This window comes from Aquila chrysaetos, chromosome 5 (assembly GCF_900496995.4).
Source record: "Aquila chrysaetos chrysaetos chromosome 5, bAquChr1.4, whole genome shotgun sequence".
Taxonomy (NCBI): Eukaryota; Metazoa; Chordata; class Aves; order Accipitriformes; family Accipitridae; genus Aquila; species Aquila chrysaetos.
Window position 1 is genome coordinate 14090978 of NC_044008.1, and position 23529 is coordinate 14114506.

The 23529-nt window shown below is 42.6% G+C and overlaps 1 protein-coding gene across 3 annotated transcripts in view; it reads right to left on the reverse strand.

Annotated features, from left to right (window-relative positions):
* Positions 1-18756, reverse strand: part of SLC26A5 (solute carrier family 26 member 5) — a 37992-nt gene extending 19236 nt beyond the window's left edge. The window contains exons 1-4 of one of the 3 annotated variants that reach the window (XR_005932517.1): positions 18620-18756; positions 17739-17830; positions 3648-3861; positions 1761-1900 (exon numbers count right to left, since the gene is read on the reverse strand). Coding sequence is in view for 2 of the 3 variants with exons in the window: in XM_030015241.2 (XP_029871101.1) it covers positions 1761-1900; positions 3648-3814 (307 nt within the window). In the remaining variant the exon portion in view is untranslated. The remainder of the gene's footprint in view (positions 1-1760; positions 1901-3647; positions 3862-17738; positions 17831-18619) is intronic. The other 2 variants (XM_030015241.2, XM_030015243.2) reach the window with 2 other exon arrangements.
* Positions 18757-23529: the final 4773 nt, after the last annotated feature.

The window sequence follows — 23529 nt, forward strand, 5'->3', positions numbered from 1 at the left end:
ATGAACTTAACAGTACAAACGACCAGAACTGAAAACCAGTGGTTTCAAAACTGGGAGGGTGGGTCTATGTGAAGCTCCTGATCTGAATACCCTTTTATTCCTTTTCCTTTTCATTTGTACTGGCATTTTTAAAGGCTGCGAGTGCCAAGGAAATAAAGAGATATTGACATGACAGGAGTTCACAGCTTAAACACCCCAGTTATTGTAGTTCTGTCTGGAATGATTCCCAGGCTTCTTTGAACTCATGGTTGCTATAATTACATCCATTCCAGAAAAATAAAAGTTCAACTTTTGTCTTTTTAGAAAGGGAAAGATTAGGAGGAGTTTAAGGGCATGTCTGCAGTCACCGAAGGAAAGAATAATGTTTAGTTTAAAACAAAGTCACAAAATTAAGTATAAAGTTCACTGCTGACCACTTAAATTTTACTGTCCTTATCTGGTCATCACATAAACTGTGTTTCAGTATACAACTGGTAATGTTTGTGTCTCGTATATGACAAATTTGCTTGACAGTTAACCACACTACTTATCAGTTTAAGATAAGCTGATGTTTATATTTGTGTAAGAAAAAACATCCGTAATTATAAAAAATAGCACAAAACTGGGAAGCTACAGAAATAAAGAAGTCAACTGCACAGACTAAGTTAGAATATTCCATTGCTTTAATGGGTTACCAGCTATTAAAATCTAGGCTTCTTGGATTTATAGATTAATTCTACAGACCTGCCTCAGCCTAAAGTGGAACAAGTGAGGTGGAAATATGAAATAAGCCAAAATGCAAGTAAACTTATATATGCTTAATTATATTACCCTTAGCATGAGGACTCCTCTGGACTGTGCTCTGCACAAATTCAAGAATTCCCTCTGCTCCAAGACCTCCTGGGGAAATCTACTGGGACTGTGGCAGCTGTCATGAAGCTGTCATTCCCAGAGCAGTGATGGCACCCCATAATGACACCACTGTAAAAATGCTCTCATTTTCTAACCCCATAGCAGTTCTGAAACTGCTGATAGTAAGGTGTCAGGCTGAACAAAAGATTGCACTGATCCAGTCACCAAGAGCTGAACAGAACAGTGAACACTGGCTTTCTCTTCGTCTTCCACAGAGCCTGCTCCTGCTTCAGGGCCAGGCTCCACTTGGGGTGAAACTTCCAAGTAATTTAATAGAAATTCCACAGATTTGCTGTCTTGTTATAGAAGATGCTTTTGATTTCTTTCCACCATGTAAATCATTGCCCGCTACTATGGTTCCAGCTTAAACTGGTGACTTCTAGCCCTAAGAGAAAAAGAGGGATCAGTCTCTGATTTCTTGCACGTTCTTCTCTGGTTGAATTCAGTTTGGTTACTTTGCAACAGCTGCTGTCCTGAAACATTATGTCTATATGTCTATTAGATACTGCGACCCTCTGTAGGAAATTTGCTACAACTTGTCAGGATGACGAGATCAGAAAATAATTGGGTGCATTCAGCAAAGGTTTAGACATGCACTTAAACTGTGAAAAGTTGTTCTGTCACCAAGAGCTGTTGGTATTGATCAGAGAGGCAAGCTTCTTTCAGAGTTTGCTCCATATCACTCACTTGCAGTTTTAAGAGAATCATCATTATGGGCTGGTCCCCAGAATGCTGTACTGATCTTGACACACACACCTGAAATAAGCATCCTATTCTCATGAGCACATGTTCAGGAATCCAAGCACTACCATAAAAGCACAGAGAGAAAAAGCAAAGAAGAGGATAAATAAATCCAGAGAGATACTCACCCTGAGGAAGCTGCATAACCCCAGTACTTATACCTGAGATAATGTCTCCTAATAAGTATTCCTTCACTGGGTAACGGGGAAGCCATTTTAAAATTGGTAAGAAACTGTAAAGATGAGACTTGGCTTTCTTAGAAGAACAACTGAAAATACAAAGCAGAAAGAAAAAGTTAGACACTAGCAGGGGACAAACAGGTCGAAAAAATTGTCTTTCATCCCTGTGCAGGGAAACAGCTCCATTAAAGGCAGGCTCAGACCCCCGATGACAGTAATTTCTCGACAAAGCTTAAGCACAAACATCTATGACTCCAGTTAATTTAGCTCTTTATCACATGTTGGTTTCTGTGCACAAACCTTATGGAACTGTAGAAGAGAATCACAGTCTTGTGAGGCTAGAGGTCAGTGGGAAGTGAAACTGTTCCAGTCCATGCACGATTGAGCAGTCACACACTTTTTGCCGAGATCATTCCTAGTAACAATCCCCTGAGGATAACTTGCTTTCTGACAGTAGTTTTCACTCATTAAAGTGCTTTGCAATGCTTTTTCCTATTTTTATTTACTATTTGCATGCTTTATACTTTTTTGATTACAACATTTTATATTATTATGCTTTTTAAAAAAAAATTATTATTTTACTAATGCTTGTAACTATCACTGGTACTGATAGGCTAACTTTAAGGCTATTTGAGAACATAACCCTTCTTTACCCTGAAAGGAAATGCACTGAAGCCAGCAACACTGATCCTTGTGTCTCTTTAGCAGAGTTATTAACCTTTTGAAACCCTGACTCATGACAAGTGAATAGAGCCAGGAAATAAATATCTCTATCCAGTACTGCCATACATCATACTTTGATTGTACTGTGGTAAGGAAGTTTAACGTTGGGTAAAAATATAACACTGGGATCATATAAATGCTTTTCTGTGTAGGGGAACTGCAAGAGAACTGCAGAGATTTGTTAACATTTCTGAATTCCATGGGACTAAACTGCACAGTGAAGAAGCTTATGGCTACAAGTGAGAGGGGAACTAGAGTCATCCGCAATTCTCCATGTTTAACCAGACTGAATCACAAGTCATAGCTCAGGAGGATTTTGATCCACATATTTTTATTCAGGACAGGTAAGTTTTTTGAGGTGGAATTAGGTGCCACTACCATTAGAATGGTCATTCCATTAACCAAAACAGATCTCCAAATGTCAAGTCATGTAAACAGAAATATTTTACAGACAAGCAGTCAGGCAGCAATCATTTGTTGCCTAGCAGAACAAGGTTCTAGTAAGAAATTGAATGAATTCTGCAAATGGAGCACAGATAAATATAAAGCTAATGAGAACTTAACTAGAATAAGTTTTTCTTCACTATCCTCTGGTACCACAGAGCAAGAGTTGCAGTTAAAGACATTCCCTAACCAGATGATACTTAGATTCCAAGGCAGTTAGTTAAAAGCTACAGAATGCCTCTATTAAGTCCCTATTAGACTAGTAATTTAGATTTCTACTCAGCTATCATACATCTCCATCTTTCTTCTGTGAAAGGATCATGTGAAGCATAAATCTGGCCGTAAGTATTTCCACATAAAAAGGACAGATATTTTTCTGGGTCTTATGAATGCCTGTCACATGATTTGACTAATACTTCACATTCCTATGCTGCATATTTTTCCTTTGCACTTTCATGAAGATTCAACTAATTTATCCATTTTTTTGTAATAGTTATATATTATAATATAAAACCACACATACAATTTCATCACATTCTTGCTGAATAATCAAAACAGAACTAGTGCTTTTATCTTTTAGGTTTCTTTGAAGAGATTACTAGCTATGTGCATGAATCAATTAAGAACTAGAACATTTCTAACCAATAAAATAAAGACAAAAAACCCTACCGACAAGAATGTACAATCTTCTGCCTTAAAGTCTGAGGTGTTCTTTCTCGTCTGTGCAGCTGTCCTTGCAAGAGCTCTTGGTTATATATTGGTCTCTCCACACAATACATCTGGGTTTGCTCAAGACATGCTTCATGTTCTTGAGCATGTTCCATAGTTGATCTCATGGAGCAGGAGCCAAGGAAGAACAGTTCCACGGTCTCCACTGAAAAACCTGGTTGTAGACAAAATAAGTTTGGTTACTTTTTTAACCTTGGATTTGGCATTTCCTTTCAGATAATTTATTTTGACAAGCTAGAGACAAGAACTGTGAATGCAGTTTAAAAGCACTAATTAGATAGTCTGTAACAGCAGTAAGTAAATAAACCACACTCACAATCTTTACTATATGGAAGCCATTAATTTATGCTTCTCTTAGGTAAAGAAAGCTTTTACATTAATTACTCTGTAAATAATTGCAGAAACAAAATTGGAAGGTTATATTCATTCTTATCTGGATTTTCCCTCCTCAACCTTTAAAGAAAATGTCAGTGTCAAAGGGAGATTACTTTATTGCTGAGTTACTTCCTGCTTACTCACAAACTGTCACGTCCACCTCCAAAAGACAGAACTCCAATTTTAACACTAAGAAAGCCACTTCTTTCTTCCGGATAGCCAGTTGCTTCCTGTATCTATCCACCTGCTTTCTCCTCCATTTCAGAGACTTCTTTTTGCAGACAGCATCTCAAGGATACACAAATCACTACTTCCAAAAAGTTATTCTTTCAATGGATGTGCCACTTACTGCTATTCTCAGTCCTGCACCCACTAAAACAGGAGTTAGGAGATGTACACGATTTTAAAACTAGCCAGAAGGATTGTAAACATCTATTCTTTTGTCTGATTCAGTGACATAAACATCTTAACACGTTTAGGAGATACTCTGATAATTCCTTTGCCCTGTGTTTGCTGCTTCTAGAAATATGGGGCAAGAAATGTAACTCCAAATTACAAGCAAAATGACAGGACTGCTATATCGTTAAGCAGAGATGCTGGCTAGCGCTACATTTGATGACAGAATGTGAGTGCAATGGGAAACAGAGCCATAATTGTGAACAAGGCCCTTGGGCTCCAGTCCAGCAAGTCACTTAAGCATGTGTTTGCCTTCAACCAAGGGAGCTAACCCAGAGGTGTTTAGTTTTTAGCTGTACATCAATACATTCCTAGAAAAGGGTTACTGCGCAGAAATTAAACAAATTGCTACCTAAACACTCAAAGCTAACCACAATTGGTCGAACGTTCTGATTCAGCAAATACAGTCTGCCTGGCAGCAAAATACCAATATTGCTACCTAAGCCTTCAGTCTGATGAAGGTGCTGGAATTTTCCACTCAGGGCTTGCTGTTCTCTATCTCCTAGGACAGACACAGCCTAGCATCTCTTCAGTTCTCATTATTTTGTAAGCAATTTTCCCTACATAGTCAGCCACAAAAGGGTATTTTTACTGAAATTATAATTTTTTATTTACACCACATTCAAGATTCATTTCACCTTTATTGCGTGAAATAAGATACCAAAACTTGTTTGTAAGAACAGTATCATATCAAGGGTACTATCAGAGATTGTTACCTTTGTACTCCTGAAACACATCTGAAGGTTCTTTTACATCTTTCCATAGTTTCAATTCACGGAGAAGCCCGAATGACATTTTGTGAACTGTTTTCTCATGTTATTGTTTAGCAAATTGTAACTCTCAGCATCACAATTTTTTCCTCCTACCTGCAGATTTTGATCCAGTCAACATTAGAATAGGATTGTTCTACCAGCAATTTCCATCTGAGCAGCCCTCTGGCTTTCTTCTCACCTCCATATTATCACATGTATCTTATTTCGTATTTACAGCAATGCCGTCCATACTAAGATGTATGTTTGGCCACTAACACCTGTAGCACTCTTTTTCCACGTCCGTATCTACCTACCCACAAATACCACTTCCTACTTCACATCTTGCCCTGTCACACAGTGAGCTACCCATGAATCCTAGTGTATTAACTTCTGCCCAGTGAAACTGAAACTTTAACCAGCCTAGTGTCTGCTGGAAGGGCAACACAGCAGGTCACAAGCACTCCAGGAGCCTTCTGAGGTGCAGTGATGATAGCTTCCAGCCACAGGTGATGGAGGAGCTGACAAGGAGACATTTTCTGCTGGACATGATACTTATAAACAAGGATGAACTGGTCAGGAATATGAAGTCTGGGGGCAGCCTTGGCTGCAATGACCATGAGATGGTGGAGTTCAGGATCCTGAGAGAAACAAGACATATAGCAGGCTTACAACCCCAGACTTCAGGAGAGCAGACTTTGGCCTGTTCAGGGACCTGCTTAGAAGAATCCCATGGGATATCGTCCTGAAGAGAAGAAGGGTCCAGCAGAGCTGGCTGATTTTCAAGGATTACCTCCTCCTGACTCAAGAATGGTCCATCCCAAGCAACAGGGATCCAAGCAAGAGTGGTAGGAGGCCTGTGTAGATGAACAAGGAGCTCCCGACTAAACTCATACATGAGAAAGAAGCATACGAGAGGTGGCAGCAACAGTAAACACTGAGGAGTCAATCATCTGGGAAGTGGCTGTGCAGAAAAAGACCTGTGGGTCCTGGTGGACAAAAAATTTGAACGTAAGTCAGCAATGTGTCCTTCTGGCAAAGGCCAGCAGCATCCTAGACTGCGTTATGCAGACCATAGCCAGCAGGTTGGAGGAGGTGATTCTTCCCCTCTCCTCAGCACTGGTGAGGCACATGTGGAGTGCTGCTGGGTCCAGTTCTGGGCTCCCCAGCGCAAGACATGGGCATCCTGGAGAGGATCTAGCAAAGGGCCACAAAGATTATTAAGAAATTGGAGCACCTGACATACAAGGAGTGACTGAGAAAGCTGGGATTGTTCAGCCTGGAGAGGGGGTGGGGAAATCGTATCAATGGATATAAATACCTGATGCAGCAGGGAGTAAATAAACAATGGGCACAAACTGAAATACAAGAAATTCTGTTAAATCATAAGGAAAAAAAAATTACTGCAAGCATGATCAAACACTGGAACAGGTTGCCCACAGAGGTTGTCAAGTTTCCATCCTTGGAGATATTCATAATCTGACTGCACATGGTTTTGGGCAACCTGGTCTAGGTGACCCTGCTTGAGCAGGGGGGTTGTACTCCTATGATCTCCAGAGGTCCCTTCAAGCCTCAACCATTCTGTGATTGCATAATGGTCCCTTATGTCATTATTCACATAGAATGTAACTTTTCCGGTAATTAATTGGTGTGTTCTGGCAACATCAGCCTCATTTACAAATTACGAAGCAATTTTAATCAGTCTTAAACAGAAAACCCACTCAAACAAATCAGAACAAACAAAAACTACAGCTGCATACAAAAAGCACAAACCAAATCAGTTCAGAGGCTTAGTTTTGGCCAAACTGTTCCAATAAAATGAGAATATAATCAAAACATTTCTATCCAAGGTTTTAAAAACATGCACCCCATCTTCCTGTTCCAAAAGACATAGCAACACAAAACAGTCCCCTGCTAACCCCCAAAAATTCAGGTCCTGTTTGGGTTACATACTTTCCACATTCAAGTTTGTTAAGCTTCAAGTAGATCGGTTAATATTTGGAAGAGCCACACAAGTTTGTAATGTAAATCCAGACGTGGAGAGGTCTTAAAATCTCCAGTTCCTTTCTCATTTCTGTACACATGCCCAGACTCTTCCAAGTACTATGAGCATATACAGAACAACAGAAGTTCGGTCCTGCCTCCGTTCACCGTGGTGAAATAAATGATACAGATGTATTTGACTAACCGAACAGGGCTCAACTCTAAATCAGTTATCCAGATGATGGCAAGTGTTAGTCTGAAATACTACCAGAGGTCACAACCCAAGTTTCACCATCACTCAGTCTGAAGGTTTCTAAACTGTAGATTGAGCATTTCTGATTCTGTTTGAACAAGGAAGTTACACTGCACTGAATCATGAGAACCCTCTAACACAAAAGTAAACCTGAGGGATGATACAAGAGGATCTTGTGTCTAGCTATGGTTCACAGCGGATACCAGAACACAGAGAACAGAACAAACCACATGCCATTAAAAGAGGTCCTAAATCTACCCTAAAACCATAGCTGGAGGCATCATTTTATGTATTGCACGCCACGTCACCAACTTCATCTTAACATAACCATGTTCTCTGATGATAATTTTGAATACTAAGCTGTAGATAATACAATAAAGATGAAAGTCGTTAATATTGTCCATCTCTTGAAAAGCACACACAGAGCAAGGACTGAGATACTTGTGCGTACAACAAATGATATGCATTGTCCATAGAGTAGCAAAAGAGCAGCGTTTCATGACTGGTTGAAGTGTTTCTCCAAGTGTTTGCTGAATAGCAGTATGACGAACTGCCAACAGAGATAGCCAAAGCTTGGAAATTCAGCCTTGCCCTTCAGTCCCAGCATGCTCAAGGAAGAGCAAAAGCAGGTACTGTCATTTTCATTAAGACAAAGCTTACTGCTATGATTTCTGAAAACTCCCAGACCATTATACAAAGGAAGAGAAAGGCAATTTCTGGGCATCTGAGTCTTAATTACTAGTGGAATACTACTCTTAGACAACCTTTGAACTTCATGGCAAGCATAAAATTAAAAAGCTATAAGAAACACTGCCATTAATCTTATCAGCCAGATAAGAGTTGAGCTGAAGTAGTTAAAAGCTGTATGCAAAAGACTTAAGAGTTGGTGATTCTTTATCTGACTGATAAAGGCCTGTCTTATGTCTTTACTGCTATTATCAAATTGAAGGTGTTAAATAAAAAAAGTGAAGCAAACATCAATTTATAACACTATCACTAATAATTAAGTACTTCCTCTTACCAATATTAGACGATAAAGGAGGGCTGTCAAGCCATCTACACTGATTCTTGTAAAGGACAATAATTTTTGATCCAGTCCACATGAATTAGAATGCAGCCATAAAATTTATAAGGACCACGATTCGGCTGCTGTTCCTTAGATTCAAAATATGACTATGGGGAGGAAAAAAAAAAAAAAAAAAGAAAAAGAGAAGCTGGAGACATGAAGAATAGCATGCTGTGTGACTGTTGCAGCTTTAATAGGCTTATAATTACAAAATGGGGCACTTTTGTCCCTAACATTGTGTATCTAACCTGCATGTATCTGAACTACATAATGCAACGGGGGGAGTCAGTGGCAGATCCATTGACTTGCCTGTTTTAAAGGAGCAGAAAACCTTTCTTCTGGTAGCTAAGCACAGAGTTGGCTTAAATAGTGGAAAAGCACAGGTAGACAGTATTAGTACAGCATTACAGTAGAAAAACACATCTGTGCTGCAGAATTCCAAGTTAGATCATGAACAGCAAAGTCTATGAAGTATTTTGTATCTTTAAGCTTACAAATACAGGTGACTGTAATCAGCCAAAGGACTGGTAGAAAAACTGCCACTCTCTGTAAAATACATTCTCCCAAATGTACACTGAAAAGCAGAGTTATTGCAAGGTCGGTTCCTACTGTCTGAAGAGGCTAGACACAAAAATTGAGGCAATTTTAGGAACCACATGTTCTCTCATTTCTTTCTTTCCTCTCTGGCCTCACTCCCTGGTGCCCTATGCCCTTCCACTTATCACCTTGAGTGATACGTATAAAATTACACCAAGCCGGAAGGGAAGTTTTTTTTTAAAACAAGCACAAAGGTGTAAAATGACTGGGTGGGGTCATAAAGAATGCATTCTCCTAGTTTTCTTGGACTGTGCTTATCATCCTCAGTCCTCCTCCACTACTCCCACTAAATCCACTAACGAATAGATTGTTTAGACCTGTAGCCTTCATGTAAAGCTTCACAAATTTAGAAATAACTTGTGAAGCAAACAGTTTTCCTTGTGTATGTCCTAAGCTAAGAAGCGCACTCCAGGAGTGAACCTTTGGGAAAAAAATAAAAATAAAAATTAAAAATCAGGACCTTGAATTCCTATGTAGCTCTTAGGCAAAATTTCCACTCTACTCCACATAGGAAGGTGAGATGGTTAAAGAAACTGCGTTGGATTGTGTGATAAAAGCTCTTCCACACACCCACAGTTACTCAGAGGGACAATGGCAGGACGGAAAGCCTGGATAATACCCTGCTGGGCTACTCCCAGGTCCATCACAGGAGTCATCAGCCCATCAAAGGCCCATCTCCACTAGTCCAGAGCAGCACGGGAGGTCAGCTATGGGACCATGGGAGACCCTGCCAGCTCTAGGTGTGAGAGCATATGCCTATCTCTAAGAGTAAGAGCATGGTGGGGGGTGGGGGGGGCAGCTATTGGGACCTGGGAAGTCCTGGCGAGCCATGTGTGTGCACATGTGATGGTCTGTACCAGCAACTGGAGCGGGGCTATGGCCTTGAGGGCTCATAAGCCCAGCTGACAGCAACTGGGGAGACTGGGATGCAGGAGCTAGCTACTGGGCAGACTGAGTGTCTGAGCCCAGTTGCTGGAGGGATCCACCTTGTACATACATATGTGTGTGTATGTGCATGTGTATATCTCTATATATGTATATATATTCTCACTATTGGACCTCCATCCTGCTTAGCCAGAGAGGGGAGGAGAATGAGGCTGTCAGTGTTGCCTGCCTAATCTGTGCAACTTGCCATGTATATATGTGAATATGTTGTATAGATACATGTTCTGTGTGCATGTGCCTGCTGGGAATATATCTTCAGCCTTGATACTGCTTGGACCTGGGGACATAGAGCAGCAGCAGCAGCCTCACCTTCCTGAGGCTGTTGGATTCAGTATGATATATTTTCCTCTAATAAACTGATCGTATCCACTGAAAAGAGCATTACAACAACATGGGAGGCACAGAGATCCTTGTCTCAGAAAACAGTAACAAATTAGACCTATATTAAAAAAAAAAAAAATTATGTAACTGATAAGGGGTATTTTATATTTCATGTGCCTTGCCAAAAAATACTTTAGCCTCTAAAGATTTACTCCATGGACTAATGAATTCGTTAGTATCTTAATGGTATCTCTTATCAACCAGCAATCTTATGTTTGTTTTCAACAAGAGAATGTTTTGGGAACCTGTTATGATGATTGAGCTGTGTAATCAACTCCACGTAAGACAAACACCTGGAGCACTTTGAGCAGCAGAACACTGGTCTCTTCCCCTCTCAGATATAGATAAGAGATGGCTTCTCTTTCCAGTGCAAACACATTGATGGCCATGAGAACCCATGGAAATACGATCATTCTTATTCCTGCTTTTTGTGGCTTCAGTGACCTTGGGTCTGAATCTGCCATCCTCACCCCTTCTGAAATCCAAAAGCAGTAGCAAGTGATAGTGGAATCAGATAAGTTAATCAGAATGGTACCACGGCTGATGACCTCTTTGTCATGCTTAAGCCAACTGATAAGGATGTACATCCCCTCAGAGACAGGTAATCATTTGCTAGCTTCATTTTTCCAGAGGCAATCCACTGCCAAAAACTTTGTTGGAGCTGACTTCATCATAAAGCTCCAGTTGATGATCAGAGGAGAGAACATAAACCAAGATCATGCATACACACCAAGCTAACTCAGAATAATTTCTATACTTCATGTGACCTCAGTGCACCAATAACCGCCAGCAGCTGGTTCATCTTTTCTGGCAAAGTGGAACAAGCAGACATCAAACAAGTGTCTGTGCAGAAGGGAGAAGTTACATGATATGCTTCCTTCAGCAGAGAAGCCACCAAAAGTCCTTTCCCTCTGTAGCTGCTTCATCAACCCTGCTTACACACACCACTAGCCTCTCAAGCGCTGCATCAAGCTAAAAATAAACAAAACAAAAAAAGCAGAAGGTTGTTATTTATAACCAGAATACTTTCAGTCATCATGTTTACAGTGCAAACCTCTCAAGTCACAGGGGAAACTGAAGGATAGATAGTAAAACACAGTGTGGTCACAGGAAGAAATGACTGGGGTGGGGAGAGGGAAGAAGAGGGAGTTTAGGATGGATTATAAATTTATATTCCAGTTTCACTGCTGAAAACAAGGCACGAAGTAACTACTTTACTTAACTAATACAAGGTTTGGAATGTCTCCAATGATCCTCTATGAGGCTCTCTTCCTAACACTTTCTGAAAGGATTTGCCCCTCTGCAGTACAGGCTACAGCCATTGCCGTGCCTGAAGAAATTCCTGAAGAACTGCTGCTTCTGACAACACAGCACAGGGCAGACACCTCTGGAAAAGTAGTAATGATAACTATTTATCTAAGCTGCAACTCTCTTGCTGCTAGTTTTGACAAAGAAGTTCAACTTCCCTATCCATGTTAGGATCTGCATTTGGAAGAAACATTTCATTCTTGGTAGCTATTTTATAACACACGGTTTCTGTGTATATCTTTTGTGCACTAGGCAGCAAACCAAATCCTACATGAGCAGTGAGTAGGACTTGACTTGTGATAGATCCTGTCCCCATTTATGCAACTGCTGCTTGGTTAAGATTATATTATCCAAGCGATAGCGTTTTCCTGTCTCCTATGTACTTAAGGGTGTTGCTTCATGTTCTGAAGGTGATTACCAGCCAGTGGGAATGACCCTCCTCAACATCTTGATGCCAAGGTTACATATAAAGGCCATGAGTGCACAGCAAACAGAGGCCAGTGCTGCTTTTCCTTGAAATATTTAAAATTCATAGTAAGCAAAATGAACACGTAGAGAAGTTTCTTTGAGAAGTATTTCACAGCAAACTCCTGCTTTATTTGCAGACTCACCTTATGGCTTCACGTTTCTTCTGTGGCTGATGACAGAGCTCACATCTTAATGTGAGACAGCCTTGTGTCTGTTCTTAACTACACAAGTAAAAAGCTTAACCTTCATACAGCTAGAGAAATGACTCCACAATCCCAAACAGAGCAATCAAATAAGGTGGACAATATACAGAAATTACTTTGGACAGACCCTAGTTACCAGTTGGTGCTGAAGATGTTCATATGTTGAAGGTTCTATGCTACAGAGTACAGGAATGATAAAAAAACCTACCAGGCTCATGTCCTTGCAGTTATGCTTTAATTTTACTAGGCTATTGAAGCACAGGACTTTCAGATGTGTTGGTCAGGTCTTCATAAATCAATGGCATTTATTAGGTAGAACTGAAGATATGTATGGTCTGTGAAGAGCTCTAACAGAGCAGTGGTGTTCATCATCCATGCATACAGTAAAGCTAAGAATCCACCTACCAAAACATCATCTATACCAGATTTGTAAAGATGTCAGTCACAGAGTTTAGTTCAAACAGGTTTGTAGGGGAAAAGAGTTCGCCAATTGACTCTTCAAGTGTGTTTGGCAGAACAATCCAGCATGAACGGATTTCTGCAACAGCTAACCCTAAAACAGGGTCCTGTAACAAAGGAACTGGAAGAGCAACAAGGGTGTCTGGGCTTAGGATCATCAAATGAAATGAAGAAAACTTCATTGAATAATTTTCTGGTGACTACTTCTTGCAAGAACCTTCCTTCCTCAGAAACACATACGCAAAAGAAAGAAATGTCACCAGAAAGTAGGGAAAAAGAAAATCAGACTCACTACATCTGTAAGTTAAAGATTCTGGTCACCTGTTCAGCTATATGTACACAAATACAGCACCATCTATAGCATTGCAATGCCACAGTGAAAAAAGATCATAAGCATCGATTTTAAACATGAAACTGGCAAAGAAATAAAAACAGAAACACATAATACAGAACTGAAAACAAGAAAACAAGTAGTATAGTGCAAAACTGAACAATAAAATGGACCAGAGACAGAAGATAAAGAAATAGTAAACCTGAAAGAAACAGGGAGGGCTTAGAAAACAATGTTATGTCAAAGCTGTGTAGCTATGGCACTATCCTAGTAAAGCAGGACATGCAGGTTAAATCCCAACATGCTGAAGCGGTAACTGAACTCAGGTCTAGCTTTCTCTAGGAAAGGACTTTAACCATGTTATGCCATAAAGTTATGACAGCAGCAGCAAAACTTCAGTATTTAGAGAAGATATTACGGATGCCTGTATCTATGAAAGATCTGTGGGTTTGTTCCTAACATGCCTCTTCAGACATGGCTGAGCTTAGCAGAGCTCTGTGAAAACAGGAACAGGCAGTTCCCTGTGGGCACCTCTGAGTAGCAATCTAAGTTTTCTCCTGGATGGTATATGGAGTTTTGAATTCTGCTCCACGAAAAACAGGTGCCAAAAATTGAATTTTTGTAATGCCTGATCAGCTCAATCCTTAATTTGATCTGGCACTACTAGACTCAACTCCAACAAGGATGTTTCAAATGACAGCCACTGCGATCTTTGATTTGGATTGGAAAATTCTGCCCATGCTTTAGTTAAGAGAGGTTTTCTGAGAAGTTCTCTAAAGTCCCAGCCCTGCCTCAGAACCTGATTTCCATAAAATAAATGAAAATGAACAATTTGACCTTAGCTCTAGTCCAGTCTAGGTGTCACAATCTCAGGTTTTCAATTAATAGATTAAAATCTATTAATTAGCTAAAAAAAAAAAAGAAAACAACAAAACCAACCCAAAACAACCCACAACAACACAAGAACACAAACAAAATTGGACATACAAAATGGTAGGCAACAGTCAAAGCAGAGCAGCAAAACTTGATCCACCACTGCCTGTGCAAAACTGGTAAGAATTCTTCAGTGAAGGCTGGACAGAGACTCTACCCAGGCAGTGAAAATACAGGTTCATTGTCAAAAAACTCCCAAGAAGGCAATTACACTATTGTTTATCACATGGAAGGCCTTCCCAGCTTGCTACTGCACAAAACAAAAGAAACAGTTAATGCAAGTCTCTGAGAACAGTAGTCCAAGTTCCCACATAGGCCAGTTATTCACAACATATGTACTCTTATCATTAATAAAATCTAAATCTTATCAATGCAACTGACTTGCAAAACCCATTCAGCTGTCTGCACAAACTTACAGCCGTATCTTCATACCCATGGAAGTACTTGACATTGTCTATAGCTTTCTGATTACCTGGGCACATGGAAAATAACTACAAGACCTGGACTTTGCTCCTGCTTATATTTCTGAAGAGCAAAAAGCTACAGATAACTAGCTATAAAATAACAGCAACAGCAGCTCTCCTAGCCATATTAAGAAATACTATCAAGAAGGACTACCAAGAAATACTATGTAGCAGGACAACATTCTGCTGGCTAACAGATCTAGGGAAGGAAACAACATATCAGGATAAGGCAGGTGTTTAATTCATTAAACTTAACTGGGAAATCAATAGGCTAATTTGATCTTGAGAATTTTAGCTTCAGCATGGTCATCTTGTGCTGAAAGTTATAGAGCTACCAAACAATCAGACAGAAAAACACATGCTTTAGAAAACCAGTTCTTACAGAAAAAAAACTTATCAGCAATGAAATAGAAGAAAAAATAGCAGTCAGCAGTTCATCAGATTCAGAAGGAGGTATACGCTGGATCATGGGGAAATGCATGAGAGATGCCATAGGACCCTTGTGTAAAGCTATTCAGAAAAAAAGTGACTAGTATTAAGAAATGAGGGAACCCATGAAAGCTACTGAACCTGGAGTTGTGAATTAAAGCAAACCGTTTCAGTGTTGGAGAGAAGATGGCATAATTAGTAGACAAGAATGAAAGACTTTTTGGCTTTCTCCCTGTGTGCTAATGTTAGCACAGGAAGAATGGACGGCTGAAGTAACACAAGCTCTTCCCAGGAATTTTGCATACTCTGATTTAATCATCAAACTGACATCTAATGTACATGCACAGATACATTTCATTATTCTTTGAGATCCACTATCCTTCCATTATTTGGCTAAAGGTCTGATGCTACCATGTAGGACAACAATTTCAGAAACTGTCTGGATACCTTTAAGAAGTTGCTAGGAAAGTTACAATAATGTAAATGCTTCAGTCACTGTGCATTCAAACTGGGAACTAGGGGACAATGATGTATTAAGCCTTAATAGCTGCCTATTAAATCAGGCATAGCTTAGGCCTAGTAATTTCTGGTTGCAGCCCAATCCTGTCAAGTTTACATTATTTGTAGCTGCTACTACCACACTGACCTCTAGCTTGGTAACAACTGGCATACCAAAGTTAAAGCTGAGTAAACCAGTGTGGCTAGGACAGTCTGCATAGGGAAGGGCTAACACAGAGAAAACATGGAACAAAAAACCCCCACCAAAATGTAGAGTGGAGGCTTGTCTTCTCCAGGGGAAAACTTCCTCAAGACACAAAAAAAGCAGCAGGCTCGAGAGTCACGAATTCCTTTGTAGCTCCTTAACAGGGTTGACTTTAGCAGATGATCAGCCAAACTAAGAGAGGCAGAAGAGCTCAAAGGACTCTGTGCTTCTCTAGGCAACCCATGGGCTGCACAAAAGTTTTGGTCATATTTAGAGGCTACAGCTACAGTACAAATAAACAGTAGTTTAAAACAATAACAGTCTGTCTATACTATAATAATAATCAAAGCAGATAAACATGTTTGGTTCTTCTTTCTCAAGTTATTAGCAAAAGAACAACGGAATTCCAGCCACGTGCTAGATCTGTGCCTCAGTACTGCATGATTTCAGTGTCACGTTAAATAATAACCAACTTCCCATGTAGTTTTGGAATATTTAAGTTCTAAAAACATTGCATCCTTGGGGACAGGCTACTATACCTATGAAGAACTGTGTGCTAAAGATATGATTTGAATCACAGTAATGGATTAGAAACTCCAAACAAAAGGCAATACTTGATGGCTGTTTAGTGCCCCAAGTCTTAAGATGTGATGGCTGAACCCAACAGAGCACTTCAGTAAGCACTCAGCTCAGAAAACTGGGCTCAGTTTGTGGCAGAGGCTAAAGACTGCCATTTCCTAGGCCCTTTCCCCCAGGATCATGCTCAGCCATCTTCACTTCTTTTAACTGTGTCAGCCTTTAAGCAAACTGTTACCCTACACAAAATTTGTACATTACAATCAAAAAAACACATCAGCTCTGGACAGATTACTTAGGCAGATGAAATATGGTTTAGCAATCAGAACCCAAGCCTGAAACTAGCAGCAGGTTTTTTTCTTATTGAACTTAGAGCTTTCCTTCACTGAAATGTGATTCTGCTTATAACCCAATATTGCCCCAGCTCCCCCCACAAATATACCTTTAAGCATAGTGAAGCTTTTAGCAGGAGACTGCTGAATTTAAGGCCCTCAAGTCTATACAAGGGGGTAAATGCTATCTCAAATGAACATGCTTTATCAGCTACCAAAAGCAGCTTTGCATGGGTGAAACTCCATTCTCTCCCTACACCCTTTCCCCATTCCATTTCAGAGATGTTTCACAGTACATTGCAAGACAATAAAATACTTCAGCCCAGGAATACTGCTAAATGCAGAACTGGAACACCTATCGTGTGTCCCGAGAAGGCCTGGAATTGCCACAAACAAAAAGTATTTCAAAGTGCGATTACTACCACTTGAGGAAGGCCAATGCGAGAGTTGATCCCCACAGAGTTAATTCAGCGCAAGTCACCTAAACGTGCTTGCTTCTGAAACTGTACAGTTAATTAACCTTAGTTTTTCCATTTCTATAGCAGCTAGTAAAGCAGTATCTTACGAAAATTCTGTAATATAAATCAAGACACCTGTTAGCCCAGAATACATTCTATTGCACATTCAGTAGAAGACATTTTAAAAGTCTGTCTGAAAATTTTAGTCTTCCTCTGTGAAAACTTCAGCCAAAAAAGTTCTAGTGGCCAGACCCTTGTTAAGACTGTCAGTCATCCCCATCCACACCAATGCTGTGCAACTGTGTTACTGTGATAGATATGGAGAATTATGAATGTACATTCTGCTGAATCATCAGCAGAAATAACAGCAGCACTTTTAATTTTTTTTTTTCTGTTTCTTACTACTGGACTATCTCTAAATGCCTGCTGCAACAGCCATTTGGGTTATCTGAAATTCTGAAGCATCCTGAAAACAGCTTTAAACCATATTTCAATGTTCAGACAATTAAAAGTTTTGCAACAGCAGTATGAGCACCAGCACTGCAAATTTAAGCCTACTTACTTTTCCGGCTGGCTTTTCCTGGTCGCTTTCGCTGATCCCTTCTCAGGAGTTCAAAACGTTCCCACAGTTCGCAGACCAGAAGCTGAAAAATACTGACACGGGGAAAGCCACAACCTTATTCTTTGCCAGAAAAGGGGGCAGGGTGAGGTGGGTGATGCGTGTGTGTGGAAATAGTTCAGTCAAGGTTTTGAAGATCTTTGGGTTGAAGCTAGTAACAAGGCACAAAGCAGTTATTTCTTGTTATTACAAGACTTCTTGGACAGTCCCTCTGGCCTAAACTGACGGCCCGCAGCTTAACGTCAGAGGGGTTGCAGTCACTAGACGAGGAAATGACTGATCTCTCGACCTTCCTCTAGTTTCCCCTTTCTTTCTTTTTTTTTTTTTTCCTTTCCCCCGCCCCGCAAGTTAGCCCAGGTGTTCTGCGTGTACCTGACAGTCACTAGCAGCGCGGGTGCTGCCCGCTGCCCGGGCAGCCCCTGAGCTTCAAGGAGCGCGTTAAGGAGGAGGCGCGGACCAGCCCGGCTGCCTCGGAAAGCCGCCGAGGCCGGCACCGCCTTCAGGACAAGTGCCTTTTAAACCGCTCCCGCCGCCCACGAAGCTCCGGCAGCTCCGCCGGGGGCCGGCGGGGAGGGCGCGGGGCGAGGAGGCAGGGGCCGGCGGGGAGAGGCGGCGAAGGAGGGAGCGGGGAAGGCACGGCGAGAGGCGGGAGCGCCGCCCGAGACCCCGTCCCCGTCCCCCAGGCCAGCCCCCGGCCCGGGGCGACCGAGCCGGAGCCGCGGGGCAGCGGGAGAGCACGACCCCGACCCGGCGCCCCTCACGGCGAGGCCCGCGCCCTCAGGAGAGATCCCCTCAGGAGGGACCCCTCCGCACGCCGCGCTCACCTCCTTCCAGCCCGGCCGCGCTCCGCTCGCCTCCAGGCGCTGCCTCCTTCCAGCCCGGCGGCGAGAGCCACCCGCCCCGGCGCCTCCCCTCCGCGCCCAAGGTGAGCGCACGGCGGGCGGGCGGGCGGCGGGCCGCCAGCCCCCGCCTCCTCCCCCGCCGGCCGCGGGCGAGCGCGGGCGCGGCTGGGACTCGTAGTCCCCCCCCCCGCGGCCCCCGCCGGGCGCGCCCCCGCCGCCGCCTACAAGCCCCAGAATGCCGCGGGGCCGCCCCTGCCGCGCGCGTGTGCGCGGGGCCGGTGCGCGCCCCCGCCCGGCGGCGCCCTCGCGGCCGCTCCCCCCCGCCCCGCCCGGGGTGCAGCCGGTGTGTCACCCCCCGCCCTCCCTTTCGGGGACACACACACACGGAACCTGTAATTGTAGTGTAAATATGACTTATTTCTAATTTAAACATAAAAGCATACCTGGGGAGCGTGGGGTAGGCACTGGCTAGCAGGGACGCGACGTACAGGCCGTGGCCTGGCTGCGTTTGCCGGGCTCGCGTGCGCGGCGCTGGGGTACGCCGCGGCGTTCCTTAAATAAACCCCGCTTGGGTTGTCCCAGAGTGCCGGTGAAGAAGCTTCAGGATTTATTGTCTAAAATTAATTTGAAAAAGCAGACATCAGCGCTCTGTCCTTCAAGAAGCGTAGTACCTACGCCAGGCGGCCAACGCAGCCGTGTGCCGGTCACGTGAATGAATGTAAAAGTACAAATTTCTGAAGGACTTCACGTTGGTTGAACGCTTCAAGAGACTGACTTACCGTTATTTTCCTTCTTTTTTAATGAGGAGGATATTTTTGCCAGCTCTGCTGTCTGAGAGCACGCTCGTCAGCCCGGGCCTCAGCGTGGTCGGTCTCACACGTGACTGGATGTAGTGTTTTATTTCTTTAGGGATGCAAAGGATACGCAGGTATCGATTTCCTTGTGAATACGCAGGAATTAGTAGTGAAATATCTTCACAGGTTTCATCTTCCGGTCCGTGATACGGAAATGTTTTCCAACACGACGACAGCTCGGTCCCTTGCCCAGGGGAAAATGTCTTCCCACTTCTCAGATTCTTAGAGATTTGGTTTTGTATACAGAACTGGTAGAAAAACAAAAATTTTGAAATTCTTACACACTGAGACCACAAAAAAAATTGTAAAACTGGTGTCTACAGGAACGTATTACTTTGAAAACCTTAAAATGATTCCTTGACATGTTAGCCCTTGTTAGAGTTTAAGAGTAACTTAAATAAAATTTAAATTAATTCAAGCTGAAACACAGTACTTTAAATTTCAGTATTGTCATACTGAGAAATTTCAAGGTCAAAACATTTCAAAAGTTGCATTTGAAATGAGAGATCTGTTATAACCAGTTTTATCCAAAATAGGCTGTATCAAAAAGGGATTTTGATGAACAATTTCAGAGTGATACATTAGATACGCCACATACATCAGACTTCACAGGGAATGGTGCTGGATGCCATTGTTACACAGAACCGGGTAAACGGAGATAGTTTGGGAGAGACACCTTTTCTGATTCCTATTTATTTATCCAAAAAGCTATTTTTTTTTCTGAACATGGGCATCTGTAGCTTGTGTTAGAATGCAGTTGTAATTACCTTATGAAGGTGTGGTGTCACCATTGAGGGACTGAAATTTTGAAATGCTTTATTACCAGTAAAGCATATATTGCAGTAACATACCACAGGCAGACCTCTGCTTATACACCCTGCACAAAGAGGAGGGAGAGGAGAAAGCCTGAAACAAACACAGGAATGGCAGGTTTCCTCCTAGAAAAATCCGCAAAAGTATAAATCTTTGAATCTTAGAGTAATCCACAGTGCGGATTATGTTACACTAATTGTGTCAATGGTTGCATTTAAAGACAAGCTGGTTTTAATTTCTTGTGTGCATTTTAGCGTGACTCACTGGGAAGGTTAGTAGTTTTTTATTGCTTCTTTCCAGCATTGTCTAAAATGGTAAAAGATGCTTCAGTTCTTCAGCTCTGAGAGAAGGGCAGGGATTAATATAGTGCTGAAGTCAGTAGGAACAAGATGAAAAGAGGATTTTTGGTCAAAGCGAAAAAAGGGAGGGGAAGTTAACACAGAATAAACAATAGGGACAATTGGCGGGACTGAAAAAACTCCTGTGAAGGATAATTGGGGGAAATAAGTTAATGGCCCACACACCACTGGAGCTGCGTGATGACAGAGGGCCCGGTGTGAGCTTCGAGGGCTCTTCTGGCTCGCAGGGGTTGGAGCAGCGGGAGCCATTGCTCTCCAGCAGCAGAAGGAAAGCTGTGAGGCACCGCCAAAGGCCAGACCCAGTGCTCGCAGCTGCTCAGAGCTCCAGTCGTCGCGCTGTTTAGTTCTCGACTGCCTCAAACAGCTGCTGGTAGAGTACGGGCACAGGAGCTAGCTGAGGGGCTGGGGAGCGCGGAGACTTCTGCTTGTCTCACTGGCGTGGACATCCCAGACGGGACATCCCGATTTAGCAAACTGCGTCAGACAGGCTCTGCCGACTGGGTCGCTCCCAGCCACTCCCTAACTACGCTCAGAGTTCTTCTAATAATGAGACAACTTTCCAAGGCAGAAAAAACCCTGTATATATTTGACCATGGAGTCTTACGCAGGTCCTAGGACAGGTCAAACCAGCTGAATTAGTGAAGTCGAGGTGGACGTTTCCAGATTGAAGTGAAACGCGTTTAGATTTACAGGGATTTTCCCACTTATTTCAGTGGCAGTTGGCTTGGTTCTCAAAGTGCTCCTGTTAATTAGTTACTACCCACATCCCATACAGATACATTAGTCATGTCAAGCTTTGTTATTGTTCATAACAACACCATTATTCTAGGAGAGGCCCAAACATTAGGACATTTTCCTTTTTACCGTGTGAAGTTCCTTGAAAGTGGCAGAACTCAAATCCTTTAAAACATCCCTTGAGAAGGGTGTGATTTTTAAATGAGCTAAGTTGGGTGTCCAGTCATGAATATAAACCAGTTGAATGGCTTTGCACGTGCTGTTTCTAGCACACGATACAGAGCAATAAGGTATCAGCAGAAGGCTGGCGTGTATATGCACAGTCGTCAGTGTGCCGGCAAAGAGGAACCTGAGGCTATCGGCCAGCTCTCCTGCTATCAGCAATAGCATCCTAACACAGAAACGGCCCTGAAACCTGTGACTGCCCAGCACCTCCCTGAGTCCCGCCTTCAGCCCAGAGGCAATTCGGGAAGCTGCTGAGCCCTGTGAAACAGCTTCTTTGCCACTCACAGATCATCCCTGAGCAGCACAGCTCAAAGGCACAACCACATCCTCTTTTTTTTTCTAAAGAAGCTTAACAAACTTATTTTCTTTCAAAAGAAATACAGATTCAAACTATAAAACCAGTACTTATCAGCATCCTGCAGTACAGTATTCCTCCATCCCTGGAACACCATTTTTACTGGGCCCCTCCTTGCCGGGTGCCGGCTCAAACTCTCCCCGTCAGGCCCTGTGGTAATTAGCCATGCATGGCTTAGGCTTGCTGCCAGGTTGGTCCCCAAGAAGAACACGGGGAAGAAAAAGCAACAGTCATAAAACATCAGTAACACAGGAAAACACTAGGCAGTTCATCCACGTGCCACCTGTACGACTTTTGCAGCCTCATACCTCACGGTCGTTTCTGCCAGCAGCAGATCCACACTTGCGGGTGGTGGGTGCTGTGTCTGCTCCTTCACAGGAGACGTGCTGCAAGTGGTAGCATGGTCTCAGCAGCTCCAGGTTGCTAATAGCCCTTGAAGAGCTCTTTAGGGCCACGCTTAAGGTAGGCAAGTCCTTTTGCTGACCTCATTTGGCTTTGAGGCTCTCTCACCAGCTCAGGATTAAGGTAGCTCCCCTCTACAGCTAGCTTGTTCCTGTTAACTCTAGTGTTGAGTCACGCTTAGTTAAGCCTCGCTACAGAGCCGAACTGAGTGGGGTTTATCTGCTCTACCTTGCTGCTTGTGCGTGGCCCTTTCTGTGTCCGTCAGAGGGGCTTGCAGAGCCTCGCAGTGGCTTCCTGCTTGGATAATAACCAAACCCCATTCCCCGCTGATGGATAAATGATGAGGTGATGCTGTGGCAGCATGTCCACCCAGTGACATTTGCCCTGAAGGGTTAGCAAGTAAATAAAACATAGATGCATGTTTATGGCTGTTGTCATGCCTCTTTCCAAATGTTTTCCTTTCTAGACTAAACAAACCAACTCTCTCTACTTGGAAGCTCATGGTTTCAAGGGTCTTGTTTCTGCTGCTGTACTCTGCAATCTCTCCAACTTGTTTACGTCTCTAGTTAAGTGAAGGGCTCAACAGCTGACAACTGCTGTCTACCAGCACGGCAGCCGTATATATATTTACCATGTTCTACCATAAACATTTCTATTGATACAATGCAAAATGGCATTTTTTTAAACTGCTTTACACTGTTGATTCTCTTCCTATAGTTTTGCTGCCTAGCCAGATATTTACCCACTTTGTGTGCTGGTACCCTGATCTTTGACAATGTCTTGTCCTTGAGCGTATTTGCTGTGTTATTTCATTTCTACCCATCTCTCTAAATTGCCAAGTTCATGCAAAGCCTAATTCGGTCCTTCAAAATACTTGTGCTCTGCTCATTTCCTCCAATTCAGGTAATGTTGCCACCTTTGGATGAAGCAAGCTCAAGAGAAGAACATTTAGGCAAAATTGTGAGAACTTCAAGTTTTGGTTATCGCAGGAACTCCAGCAGGTCAGAGCTTCATCTTCCTGTATTTTTATTTAAATTGTCTTATGTTGTCCTTATTCTACTGGAACATGGGTTAGTGAGCTGATAGGAGAAATGAGGAAGACTGTAAGGCATATTAAAAATGTCAATTTTTGTAGTTATGCCTGCCAAA